Source organism: Euprymna scolopes, chromosome 37 (genome assembly GCF_053919585.1).
Source record: "Euprymna scolopes isolate OS-2025 chromosome 37, ASM5391958v1, whole genome shotgun sequence".
In the NCBI taxonomy this organism is placed as follows: domain Eukaryota; kingdom Metazoa; phylum Mollusca; class Cephalopoda; order Sepiida; family Sepiolidae; genus Euprymna; species Euprymna scolopes.
The window spans coordinates 58,591,117-58,606,149 of record NC_136518.1 but is presented as its reverse complement, the minus strand read 5'-3'; the positions used below and the strand labels follow the sequence as shown (position 1 = coordinate 58,606,149).

Here is a 15,033-nt window from a genome sequence, read left to right as displayed (position 1 = left end):
AGCAGGCCAACAAAAATAGTATTTCCAACTTGGGCATAGCAGGCCAACAAAAATAGTATTTCCAACTTGGGCATAGCAGGCCAACAAAAATAGTATTTCCAACTTGGGCATAGCAGGCCAACAAAAATAGTATTTCCAACTTGGGCATAGCAGGCCAACAAAAATAGTATTTCCAACTTGGGCATAGCAGGCCAACAAAAATAGTATTTCCAACTTGGGCATAGCAGGCCAACAAAAATAGTATTTCCAACTTGGGCATAGCAGGCCAACAAAAATAGTATTTCCAACTTGGGCATAGCAGGCCAACAAAAATAGTATTTCCAACTTGGGCATAGCAGGCCAACAAAAATAGTATTTCCAACTTGGGCATAGCAGGCCAACAAAAATAGTATTTCCAACTTAAACATTAGACAAACAAATGTTATTTCAAAATTAGGTGTTGAAAAATTAACAAAAATGTTATTTTTAAATTAGGTATGACAGACGGATTAACAGATGTAAAGTTGTTTCTAAAAATACTATTCAAAGTATGACAGTATGAACAGTTGGCCATCTCTTGTAGAAATGCTGCCATTCAACCTTAAAAGAATAAAATTTTATTTTAATTGTCAATACTTGCCATGTTTAGAATTTGTTAGATGCTATAGGTTACCATTTCAATGGTAACCGATGGTATCTAACCACACAAGCATCTTCATTCTCATGATATGAAATTTTTCCGAATATCCTAAGTACAATTTTAGTGTTATCAATATCATGTCGTTAAAAGCATCTAAACTTTTAGATCAGCTAATTTTCCAAATTACTTTATTTCCTATATAAACGTCTAATATTATTATCCAAATTATGACTGAAAAATAAAAAATCAACAAGTGGGATAACTCATTTTTGGGGGTATGTGTGTGCGTGTATATATATATATATATATATATATATATATATATATATATATATATATAATGTTTTAAGAGCAAATAAATTTTTATATTCTTCAGAATATAAAGTTGTCCCTCTTAAAACTAGTTAAATTATATATATATATTTAATTCACTCAAACAAGGCACATTGCCACTAAGATGTAAGGAACTACTGTGGATTAGGGGCTAGATTTATGGGGGTCATTTAAGTAAAGAGTTGAATAAGAGGTTCTTTTACATTACATATAAATTTTCGCATGCCAATACAATCAAGGAACAGGGACTTTTAAGGTTAGTGGTTTGAGAAAGAAGACATTAAAGTAGGAAGTGTCCCAGGATCTGGAGATCTCCACCGTGAATGGATGGGATTTAGCCGTTTGTCAGGTGCATTTACATCAAAAGAGCACCAGAGCAGCAATTTCGTCAGTGCATCATTCCATTACAGTATTTGTAAAATAAACTCAGATGCAACATTGTGGCAATGGGACAGGGGTTTAAGCTTGGTAGATAGTGAGGGAGTTATTACATTAAAAACTTCTTCTTTTAGACCCTGTCTACTAGTTGGTGTACCAGCCCAGATGTGACAGCAATATGCTATGCATGGGTGGATGGTGGCCTTGCACAGATATAGGACACTGACGGGTGTGATAAATTTTCTAGTACAGAAAAGAAATTTTTTTTTTTAACTTAAAATCATCGACATTGAGTTCAACAAGGCATGCAAGATGATTACCAGCAACCTGAAATTGACTGACCTGCCATCTGTCTATAGGATATCCAGAATCGCTCCGCTACAGATTTGAGAGGCGATAATGAAGGCAGAGCATGAAAAGCTGAACAGCAATAATCGCTATTCACTATTTGGACACCAAGAGGTGCCACAGTGACTATCATCTTGCAAGAGCCTTTGCCACTGTCACAGGCCTTGGATAAACAACACCAGCATCCATTTGCCTGCGTTGGTGGAATGAGTCTGTCAAAGACAACAACAATGAGGCTCGTCTGGCACTGAAAAATGATCTGCCAGCAGGCTCTGAACTCCCCCAGAAAGAGTAGATAACATTCAACTGGGCTGAGCAAAGGTTGCCAAAATGCGGAACAACCTGCATAAGTGGGACTATTACAGGATGTTCAGTGTCCCTGTGGCGCTAACATGCAGACTATTGTACATATCTTTACAGACTGTTCCTAAGTGAGGCATGCTCTGATGTGGATCTGAGGGATACGTTGGCTACTGCCTGATGATGAATCTCAAGATAGTGAAATGCTATGATGATGATGACCGCATCTTGGGCAGTGCCGGTTAGGTATAGCTAGCATGTTAATATAAACTAGTCGTGGACAATAAAAATTTCAGATTGTTTCTGTTGTGGTCCTCCAAGGGTCCAGAAGAAAGACAACTCTGTATTTAGTGGAAACGAAATATGTTGACCAGAAAAACAAATATGGTGTGGTCATACGTCAGTACGACTGCCAAGTGTGCAATCATTTATGTATAACTTGTACTATCGCTGAGGCATATTCTTCCATTTTGTTTTTTATAGCAAGTGGAAAAGTTCATTATTATCCATAAAGTTTCTAATTGTATATTGTAATCTAACAGCTATTAGATTTAAAAAAAAAAACAAAAAAAAAACAAAACAAAAAGAATAAACAGTTGTCAGAGTAGAATATAAATAATTGAAATTTTTGACAAAACAGATAAAATTTTTAAAATGATCTATCCCCAATCGGAAGTGTTTTCCCATTACTTCTTCATAGTAAGTCCCCCCCCATATCTCTTTTTCTCAGTCTTTCATTTGCTCCCCTTCTCTCTCCTGCTCATGCTCTCCTGTTTCATTAACACTATTTTGAGTTCTACAGCTTCTCACTTCTGAGTACCAAATATGACACAAAAAGAATTTTCTAGAACATTAATATATAGGATGGAATGAAGTAATAATTTTATGTGTGATGTAATATTAGTTTTTAAAATAGATAGGTAAGTTTTACGTAAAGTATAATCTTCAAATTATATAAAACCCACTTTAAAAACTACCTTCCAATTCCATAAAGCAAAGTAAAAAGTGTGTTTCAAGCTCCTTATCATAAGGCTACTAGTTTTGAGCGATCTCTTTTGCATGTGTTCAAAAATCTTCAAAATGTTTCCATTACAACCGCATTAATGCCAATATCTTTCACAGTATTTGCATTGTTTTTTTTTTCTCAAGCCTACTGTCCTAACGGCTGATGTGTTCTGTTTTTGGCAAATGCACACTTGGCTTCATGTGTATCGATTTCTTTCTCTGTATTAAAGCATAACTGGTGTTGATTATGTATTGATCTGATGTTATATATTTACTCCTGTGGAATTGGTTATTTTGATGTTAATTTTGAAATTCTTGAACACTTATTCATAATGACATAAACAATTGCCATTTGATCGTTTTTATAAAATACTGCATTCCATTTTTTTTTTTTTTTTACTTTAATTTTTAAGACACAAGCCTGCTGGTTCATAGCGTCTTCTTTGGCTTATTTAACCTATTACATATTTAAAGTATTTAATTCAAATATGTTCAGCTCCTATTGAGTAACAGTTTTTCAGCATTCGTTTTCTTTGACCATTCACAGCGGTTGAAGCATGTCAACCTCACGAATTCCAATGTAAAAATGGACAATGTATTGACATACGGAGGAAATGTGATCGCTATCCAGATTGTGCAGATCGATCAGATGAGACGGAGTGCAGTAAGTACTTGTTTTTTGTTTTTGTGTATTTCATTTGTTTTTAGTTTTCCTCACTGCATCGATTGCTGATGTTCCACTGGAAAAGGTCACAAGATTGGGTACTTTTATTTTTTTAGAAAGTCATTTTTTATTTTTCAGAAATTTTGAGGTGTGGATTGATGATTTGTATCTTAATTATTTAGATTACTATTCTCATCTTGCTTGTTATATTCACAATGTTTCAAATGCTGTAACCTTCAACCTTATTCAGGTGCCTCTTTTCAAACTTGGGGAACCTTTACATAATTTTGAACTAGGCATTTCAGTTTATCCATGAATTGGTTTCATACCATCAGTCATAACTGAATAGAAATGTTAATTTGTTATTGTGGTCTGAAATACTACCAAACACAAGATAAGATAATCGTCTGTGACTAAATGCTTAAAAAAATTGGTACAAACCTGTTGGAGTAGCAGGTTTTGTTAGCAGTACATTCTTTTCGAGTTGAGTTTTGACAGCAAAGTGATGAGTTTTGGAATAGCGAATTTTTGGCAGCAGTGTGTTGAATTTAACCTCGGAAATTGTTACTTGAAAATGCAACATAATTGACAATCCATCAGGGCTAGTGCAGAACAGTTAACATTTGATTGTTTTAACCAGTTATCCTTTGTTATCATGTGATACTACCATGGGAATGGGACCCAAATATGATACCCCCGATGGGCCATGACAGTATCTTGGTGTCTGCATTGGAGAGGTTTCTGGATCAGATCTTATCATTCTGGGCATAGTTCCATTAACTCCTGGATGACATGAAAGTCACACCCTTGTTTCTAGCAGTGGTTGTCCATTATTCCGTTTTGTTTGAGCCCATATTGTCTAGATTTTCAAACACACTGGCCTGCTGCTGTCCAAAAGGGTAGTACATGGTCATTATAGGACATTATAATTTCTCTCCAGAGAATTATCAGAACTTTGGAACAGAACCGTTATCACTGGAAATGGAAAACTTTGTAAAAGAAAAAAAAGTAAACAAAACATTTTACTTAAAAAATATAACTTATTTTTCATTACCGCATTTAGAAAAACAAAACTCTAGTCACGGCACATACATGACTTGTATATGTGAAGAAATCCTATCGACTGCTAGACTTTCTCTCTCATAGTAATAATTAGAAGGGAAGAAAAATTTCATTAAAAATAAGGGAAACAAGAATACATAACAAAAAGAACAAAAGACCATCGTTGCTTCAAATGCATGTCTTTGGCTCCTGAGCTTTCGAAGTTGGCATCAGGTGCAGATGTCCCTGATCTCTAACCCTCAAAGTACCCAACAACCATCTGTATTATGAACGAGCTGTCATTTCAAAGTGAGTAGAGAATTGATTAATGACACCCTGTTGTCAATATGGTGATTGTAGGAATGTCCTTATTGATTTGCCTCCCACGAGGGAAGTCAGACATAAGGTCGGTTTTTAACGTGGGGAAATCCAGCTCCATAAAAAGGTGCATATAGTTAAACCACAATCGCCTGTATCAAAGATTGAACCTTCTATAGACTATCACTTGGAACAAATTGTTATTAAACACATTTAACCATTAGGATATACGTCCATGTTGACAATTTTTGGTATGAAATTGAGGAGCTTTAAAATGAATCTGGTCTAGAGATGTAGTATTACTACTTGCTCCAGGAGATGACGATTATCTAGGGGGTGGGTGTTCCAAGTTTTATTTTAGAAGTGAGTCACCACTTATCAAATCCCAAGGGGCACGCAAGGATAACGATTAATAAATGTCACCAGGACAACAGTGTAGTAATTGTTAGTGGTGGAAATTCGGTGTGATTTTATTATTTAAGGGACCTGCTCAACAAGAACTTGTTTACACTGAACTTGAAGATTATCATATTGTGGTCAGCTGGAAAGCAGGTCATCGGAACAGAATTTCATAGGTGGACAGTTCTAGGAAATAAACTTTGTTTATGGAATCTGTTTTCGAATCCAGTTCGTTCCACAAAAATCACTTTAACATAGGATGTTGGCAACCTTCCCGTGGCCACTCCTGTAATCTCTACCTTTCTAGAAAACATTGACTAGAAAAATATAGGGGAAACCAATGCTAACAGAATCTTTGAATGTATATGATATGATGACTTTGTTACTACAGAATTAATATTTGAATTCTGTGTATTTAGACAGCATTTTTATTTTCATTTAAACAAGCATTATTAAAGAACAGGCAGCTTCTGTTTGATTATTCCTTATGTTTTCATTTTTATCTTTTTTGTTAGTCGAAAATGTTGATGCAGTTCCCATAAGTATTCCTTGTAACATTTTCAACAGTTTGAACCAGCATCCTCAGTGAGGGTAAGTGGAACACTGATGAAAGTGATGGACAATGGAAAGTTTTAGTAGTAGCAGGTAGCTGTCGGTGACTGCTAGATAATTAATATTTAAAAATGCCCTTTTTTTACCATTCTTAATTTATTCTTATTGGTGTTCTAATTTATTTATAAATATTGGTTTCTGTATTGTATTTAATTCTATGCTGGGTCTACTTAGAAGGTTCAGATTCTTTGAAATATCTTGCTCTCCACGGTTCTTTTGTTTATCATATGTATTTTATTTCCCAAGGGAAAATGGCGGCCATCCCTATAGCTGATGGAATGAAAACTATATACTCCCAGCAAGACGATAAAAAAAAAAAAACTCTGCTCCAAATACATTTTAGGTGCTCAAGCTCTACTAGAACGTTCCTATGCTTAAAAAAAAAATGCACTTGAAAATGGAGTGAGGTTACATTAGGCCGAAACATTATGAATATAAAAATCAAGATGAGAACAATAATCTGAATAATCCAAACCATTCATGAATCAAGTTTTGTGGGTTTTTTTTATGATTTTCGGTTCTTTATTATAATAGCGAAAGTAGAAAAATTTAGTTTTCATTAAGAAAATAGATAATTACTTTATTATCAATTTCAACTAAAAGCAATATTATCTAACTGTCATGTCACAATTAGTTAACTATAACTAGAATATTACATAAAACAAGTATTTTAATAATTCAATAGAACAAGTATTTCAATCATTCAATGAAAAACGATTTCACCATGTTTGCTGTTGATGCATGACGTAAACACAAGAGAAATAACTAATTTCTCATGAATTGACCCAAGATTTTGAAACTTTTCAGAAATTAATTACCTTACCTGCTGTTGCTCAGTTTATTTAAGTAAAACTTAAAAAAATTAATTATAAAAGACAGTTTTCTACCTTATCGTTTTTCTTACGTTTTGGATATTTTCATTACTGCGACATGATTAAGTAAATACCATGGGGTTTTACTTGAAATTCAGTATTTTGAATTTCGCTATTATAATGAAGAACCTGATTTTCTTTTGTTTTATGGGGATGGTATGTGGCGTTTTACATGGCGTATTTGACACGAATTGTTTTGACGTTTTGTTTTTTGCTTTTTTTAGACCTTTTTGTTTGTTTTATTTTTTATTTTTCAGTTTTTTGTTTTTGTCTTTTTGAGAGGAATGAGGAAAGTTCTTTTTTTATTTTGTAGGGGAGGTGACGTGTAGCTTTTTACATGGATTTTTGTCATGGGTTTCTTTTGTTTTTATGACAGTAATATGTGACGTTTTAAATGGGGTTTTGTGAGGCATGTTTTGTTTTTCTTTCTTTGCTATGAGTTTCTTTTTGAGGGGTGAGTGCAAGGAGAGTAATTTTCAGTTTTTCGAGAGGTATGTCACGTTTTTTATGGAGTTTTGTAAGACGTTTTTGTTTTTGTGGATTTTATTTTTATTTTTTTGCTATGATTTTATATTCATAGAAAAAATATATGCATTTTATGGTGTGTATAAAACAATTTTTTTTCAGTAATCTTCACTATAGACTTGTGCCAACAGGCATGGATTTTAAACTTGTCCAGTAATCATCTCATCTGCGTACAATAGAATCTAAAAGAAATTGTATTTGAAAATTTCGTGCAAAAGGCCAGTTGCTGGGTATAGAGATTGGCTGGTTATCCTAATGGAACAGAATTATAATATTGAAAATGATGTGTTAAAAGAATACAAAAGAAAAGATGCTGTTTGCATCATGATTTTAATCTAAAGTCGAAAGTCATTTTAAAGGTTTTAAATTTATGAATAAAATGCTTTGCCTGAATGAGAATTTAAAAGGGGGGAAAAAAGTTCAGTATTACATTATGTGTCCCTAAACCGAAGAAAAACATGAATATTATCGTGTTACCAAAGAAAGGTCATCGTCGCATGCATCATATATAGATTTATGTTTGTGTTATTTTATTTCCTTTGCACCTTTTATAATAACCCTTTTCCTCTGCACACAGCACACCATTTTTTTGCACCTCACATTGTGTATCTCTCTTTCACCTCTCACTTAGCTGCACAACCATGTCAACCTAACCAGTTCCAATGTAACAACGCCATGTGTATAGATGCTAGCAAGAAATGTGACGAACATTACGATTGCTATGATGGATCCGATGAAGTCAACTGTAGTAAGTAATAAAAACAGAAAAAGAATTCAAAATCAACAAAAAACTTTACTGAAGACATTCATCTTGTCTATTTAAATGAATTAATGTAACTGCTAAAAGAGCAGTGATGCTTCTACCAGCAAAGCCTTTGTCAGAAGATGAAGCCCAAGAGTAGTGCTAGATTCAAGGGTGCAGCCAACCATGCTTTCTGTGCTTTTTTTGATCCCTCCCCTACCTCGGAGACGTCAACCAAAATGTTTTTCCCTAATTTAAAGATCCAATAGGGCAGCCAGAGATACAGGCAGCCATTTGCCTGGTCATAAAAAATTTGCCTGCAAATTGGGGGATTATTTACTGCTTGCAAATTGATTCTGCCTGCCATTTCACAATAACGCTTCAAAGTTTCCCTACCTTTAGGGGAATTTTGCTGGGTTTGATTCGTTTTGTTTCATTACATTTTGTCCAAAATATTTACTAATTTTCATTTTTTTTGTACGAAACAAAACTTTTGTATCATTTCGTTTTGTTCATTATTTTGTTTTGCTTCGTACATTTATAAGTATTTAATTTTAACCAAACTGTGGTAAAAGGTACCAAAGCTTAAAACTATGAAAGATGAAAAATTATAATTAGGGTAACCCAAAAATTGTCAAATTACCCAACCTGATTCATAAATGCAAAGTAATTATAGAAAAAAATTTATAAATCAATCAAAATATTTAAATTTCACCCCATAAGAACATTAAATGAGCATTAATTGCAACTTTTACGTTGCCCTAATTTTAATAGAAAACGACCAAAATGAAACAAATTAAATATTTTGTAAAATTTTTGCTATGAAAGTTTGGAATCCTCCTACATTGGTCTTTCCTGACTAGATTTACATATGGGCTGGTATTGGCTGGCACCCAGGAACCCAAAGAATACAAACATAGAGGAGCCCTAAATTCTATTAACCATGGCATCTCTTAAGGTCTCAATTGGGTCCCACCTAAAAGTCAACCATGGTTCCAGAATCAAAGTGCCCTTTCCTTACCAATAATTTAAGGAAATTATGCTTTAGTCCCCAAATCTGAATTTTGGGTCTTCATCATCTGAGGAAAGCGTTGGATGGTTTGTTTTAAGTATAAGCATCATTAATTTAAGTGAATTCATAAATTTATTTCAGAAATGGAAGTAATACATATTTCCTTCATTATTTTTATTAGCATTTCCTATAAATTGCTTAAACAAAAAACTATTTGATATCATAAAATACTCAGTTTGGTAATCATATTGATAATAATCATATATCTTTATATAATCTTACCATTTCTCTCTTAATCATTTTGTGTAAAACACTTAACATTGCACATATAAACTGTTTTTCAAAAATAAATTATTTGATGCCATCTATAAATTTTCTTTTACATAAGGCATGAACGAGCCCCATTGCTCTCTACTATGGCTCTTTGATATATATCTTTTTATTTTTATTTTTCTAAATGAAAATAAATTTGTTTAGTAACAATGATGTATTATAATATACAATATCTTTATATAACCATGCACTTTGTCTTTCTCTCGCACACGTTTTTGTTTAAAATTCTTTATTAACATTGCACACTTTTTAATTTTGATTGCACTTTCTCATGACTTAATTTCTCTTTCCTTTTCCTCAGCACAACAAAATTTCCAGTAAAATAAATTTCAATGTGGAAGAAAAGAGCAATTATATAAAGATTCTTAAAGAACTGTAATGTTTACCTGCCTCCTTATGAGGACAATGTGGCACAAGGTCGTGTTTGTAGTGTCTACAAAAGGATACAGCACTTAATTGTAATTTTAAAACAAGTCTCATTATTCTTGCATTAACAAGGATCATGATGGATGTCCAAATCTGTGCCTAAATCTAAACGCAAATTCTATGAATAAAGCCTATTTCCTAGAACTGCTCGCCTTTGGAACTGTTTTGCTGGCCTGCTTTCCTGCTGACTACAGTATGGTCGTCTTCAAGCCCAATGTAAACAAACTCGAGATCCACCCTCCCTAAATAATCCGTTTCTACCCCATTTCCTTGATAACTGGTGACTCCCAGGGAGAAAAAGTTACTTTTTACTAACGTTTTGCTGTATTATAGGCTTCTTTATAGTAATATATATGTTTATACATATCCATCATATGTGTGCAGGCATACACCCTGTGCTCACTCATGTACCCTAAAATTTGTACATATCTTTTTTTTACTTATAAGATCACCACTTATCAAGGCCTGGAGGCCACTCAAGGATAAGGGTCAAATGTTAGGTAGATGGTGAGACAAGTTCAGACACAATGGAACTTGGTTATGGCTAGATTATCTAAATGGACGACTCAATAGGAAATTATTCATATTGGACTTGAATATGATCATGTTATACTCATCCGGGAAGCAGGCACACGATTTTGCGTTCCACAGGCGGACAGTTCAGTGAAAGAAACTCTGCTCATGGAATTTTCGTTTAGTTTTGGCTACAGATAGTGAGGAAAGTTGTTGGTGGTTGTTTCAGCTAGGCGAGTATTTGTTGCAAATGTTTTAGGAGTAACTATAGAAAACCTTTATCGCATATTTTATTTTTAATTTTGCACGTGCACCAATTTGACACAAAAAGCACTCTCTTTGGTGCATGCATTATATAAAATTTTGAGTTGATAAGAACATTTAAAAAATATATATTAGATATATTATTTATATTAAACTTTATGTATTCTTATAGATATTATTTTAAATGAAGACAACAAGAATTTGATTTTGTTGAGCAAGAAATTTTTTATCAATATAGAAATATCTTTATCTAAAATGAAAATGTCGCCTCCATTCTCATTTTCTTCGCTTCTCTGATCACTGACATTTCAAAAGACTGCCAACTAAACCTGTTCCAGCTTTAGGAGAACTATTTGAGAAAAAAAAAATCACAAAATTATATATAGAAGAAAATGTGATTAAACTTATTGTGCCTTCCACAATATGCATATTACACTGTAGCCTTATTTATTCCATGTAATCAATTGTATATCTTTTTGTACTATCTTAGCTCAACGTTGCCAACCTAACCAATTCCAATGTGGAAATGGACAATGCATAGACACTAGCAGGAAATGCGACAGACATTACGATTGTGCTGATGGGTCAGATGAAGTCGATTGTAGTAAGTAAATACTAAGACATATATGATAGACTCGAAAATTGAAGATGTGTAAACATTCTCTTAAATTAGATATTATCCTTAATCGTGCAAGTTTTGAGATTACTTTCGAAAAGTGATTCTGAATTAAATATATACTTTCGGTAAAAAAAAAACTTAATTTTTTTTTACCTATATTAAATATAGAAAATCAATATATAGTTTTCATTTATGAGAATTTGTTCTACCTATATTAAAATCCTTCGATCAACAACATAAATATTTCGATATAGACTTATTTGTTTCATGCAATCAACTGTATATCTTTTCATACAGTCTTACTCGCCACATCTTACCTAATCAATTGCGCCAATGGGTCAGATGAAGCCACTTGTAGTACGTAGATTGCTGACATATATAATGATAGACTCACATGTTAATGTTTTAGCATACTTTTCAAAAACTAAAATTCTTAATATCCTTCTTATTCCTAATCATGCCAGCCTCATGATTACTTTCTAAAATCGATTCTGTAGTATTAAACTTGGATAACTTCTATAGATATTTATCTGGCAAATACTAATTTAATGTAATCTTGTTAATATAACATTTTAATTCAATAAATATTTAAGATTAAACACTTCAAATAATATTCCTTACTCAGCTGAACGTTGCCAACCTAACCAATTCCAATGTGGGAATGGACAATGTATAGACACTAGCAGGAAGTGCGACTGACATTGTGCCGATGAAACTGATTGTAATAAGTTGATATAAAAAATCTGAGATAATAGACTAATTAAACTAGGCTAGCCCAAACAGATATTGATCTTTCAATCGAAATAGCAATCTAATTTATTTTATTCGGAATAATATTTTCTAAGTTTAATTTTAATTCAATAAATACTTAAAATCTTGCTGTTCAAATTACTTCTGTGAAGTCAGCTGTAATCAATTCAGAAATATATTTCAATTTTAGTAGAACTGTTCTGCAAATTTCACTAAATTTACGTGTTCAAAATATTGCAAAACGTTAAAATTAGATGTTCTTATATTTGTGAAATGTAGAAAATGAAGATATAGGTTTTACCAATATCGAAATTAGTGATGGGACGATTCTAATATTTTTCCCGATTCTGATACAATCACCGATTCTGTTTTAAATTCCAGATTCCGATACAATCACCAGCTTCAATTCTGATTCTGTTAAAATCTCTAAATATTTAACTATATAATTGTTTTTTTTTATTTTTGGATTAACATAAATCCCCATGTAATATGCCCATATATTTTCATATGTGTAAATAATACATTTATGGTGGAATATATTTATTTTTACTGATGGCTTAAAATCAAATACTTATTTTATCATTAGTACCAGCAATAGTAAATTAAAAACAAAAGCATCTAGAAAAATCGGTTTTGGTATGAGAAAATAGCCAGAAATTCTTCTGATTCCAAAAGCTTTGATTTCTCAGATTTCTGACTTCTATTTCGATTAATCGTCCCAACACTGATTAACATTTTCATCCACAATGTAAATTTTAAAAATTATTTGTCTGACCATTCACTTGTACATCTTTCTCTGCACTCAGCCACTACTCAACGTTGCCAACCTAACCAATTCCAATGTGGAAATGGACAATGTGTAGACACTAGCAGGAAATGTGACAGACATTACGATTGCATTGACGGCTCAGATGAAGCCAATTGTAGTAAGTAGTTATCAAACATGCATAATGATAGATATATTCATTTTAGTTTTGCTGGTAGTTAAATAGACCCCAATGTTTGCAACATTTAAGATACTAGTTATTTAACTCTTTTATATACATAGAAGCCTTGGTAGTTCCATAAAAATAACCGCAAAATTTGGTTTACATTAATAGATATTCTTCTCAATTGAATCTCATTTAAATAGCAATTTTTTTAAATTTTAATTCAATAAATATTTAAAACGTTGGTGTTCAATAAAGCTTTGTAAAGCTATATAAAACCAATGCTGAGAAACACATTTCAAATTTATTTAAAATAAAACCATTTTGTGAAATTCACATATGTATTATAAAATAATTCTTATAAAACTTAAATATCCTTATACATATAGTAAATGTGGAAAATAATTAATTTTTGTATATGCCAGGTTAATCAGTATTGAAATAGCTTCGTGTAGAATATACATCTTCAAATCTATACTTTGTAATACAGGTGCAAGAGCATCATCTAAGTTATTCAGGTTTAAAAACAATTCTAGCTATCTTTTATACTGAAGAGTTCTAACAAAACTTTCTAACACGATACTGAAATTAAAATAAATCGTTGAAAAAAAATCGTGCATTACATGCATATTTGCATCTGTTGAACTGCGCATGTCTTTCTTTACACTCAGCCACAACTCAACGTTGCCAACCTAACCAATTCCAATGTGGAAATGGACAATGCATAGACACTAGCAGGAAATGTGACAGACATTACGATTGTACTGATGGGTCAGATGAAACCGATTGTAGTAAGTAGATACTAGATATATAATGATAAACACTCGACAATTGAAGCTGTTTAAACATGCTCTTCAAAATTAAATTATATCTTATTTTTAATCATACAAGTCTTGAGATTACTTCCTAAATTCTTAAAGTGATTCTGAATTAAATATATATTGTAGAAAAAAAAAACCTTACAATTTCTTTTTTTACCTATATTGAGATTGCCCTTCTACAATAGACTTATTTGTTCTATGTAATCAAATGTATATCTTTCTGTACAATCTTACTCAGCTGAACGTTGCCAACCTAACCAATTCCAATGTGGGGATGGACAATGTATAGACACTAGCAGAAAATGCGACAGACATTATGATTGCGCTGATGGGTCAGATGAAGCCAATTGTAGTAAGTAGATAGCGAATTGATGGATAATAGATCTATCAGACAAAACTTATCTGAACAGATGTTTATTTCTTAATGCAGATAACATTAATTTTACCTGTTTTTAATATTTTATAACTCTTATTTCTTTTAATTCAATAAATATTTTACTGTTCAAATTAGTTTTGTGAACTCATTTAAAATCAATTCAGAGAAATACCCTTGAAGTTTAGTAGAACCATTCTGCAAAACTAATTAAATTTATGTGAATATAGGAAAGGTTATTGCTTTTATATCAGATATTCTTATACTTATATTAAATGTAGATGTAATTTAAATTTTTGAATAGGTTGTACCAATATATAGATATATCCAGCCATAATGTACATTTCTGAATATACACTTACGTGCTATGTCCATCCAATGGTATGTCTTTCTTTGCATTTATTTTAAGAATATTGATTCAAACATAGATAATTATTTCTAATGATCATTACAATAAAGAGTTCTAAAACAAGGGAGATAACCACTTATTACAGACGCATTCACAGCGCCTTCCAATATACACTTATTTACTTTGTCCATTCAATTGTGTATCTTTCTTTGCACTTAGCTTCTACTCAACGTTGCCAACCTAACCAATTCCAATGTGGAAATGGACAATGTGTAGACACTAACAGGAAATGTGACAGACATTACGATTGTCCTGACGGCTCAGATGAAGCCAATTGTAGTAAGTAGTTATCAGATATGTATCATTATAGACCTCACTTTTTGCAACATGTTAGATTATATATATTTATATCAAATGTCTACAAACCACAATAGTTTAATTTAGAAGTCATTATTTAATTAATAGATTTTTAAATTGTATCATTCTAG

General features: G+C 32.3%; 1 protein-coding gene across 1 annotated transcript in view; it reads left to right on the top strand.

Moving 5' to 3' along the window:
- LOC145261202 (uncharacterized) overlaps nt 1-15,033 on the top strand; it is a 751,089-nt gene that overhangs the window by 326,346 nt on the left and 409,710 nt on the right. The window contains exons 17-23 of the mRNA XM_080119542.1: nt 3,531-3,647; nt 8,046-8,162; nt 11,195-11,308; nt 12,880-12,999; nt 13,674-13,793; nt 14,062-14,175; nt 14,765-14,884. Of these exons, the coding sequence (XP_079975668.1) occupies nt 3,531-3,647; nt 8,046-8,162; nt 11,195-11,308; nt 12,880-12,999; nt 13,674-13,793; nt 14,062-14,175; nt 14,765-14,884 (822 nt within the window). The remainder of the gene's footprint in view (nt 1-3,530; nt 3,648-8,045; nt 8,163-11,194; nt 11,309-12,879; nt 13,000-13,673; nt 13,794-14,061; nt 14,176-14,764; nt 14,885-15,033) is intronic.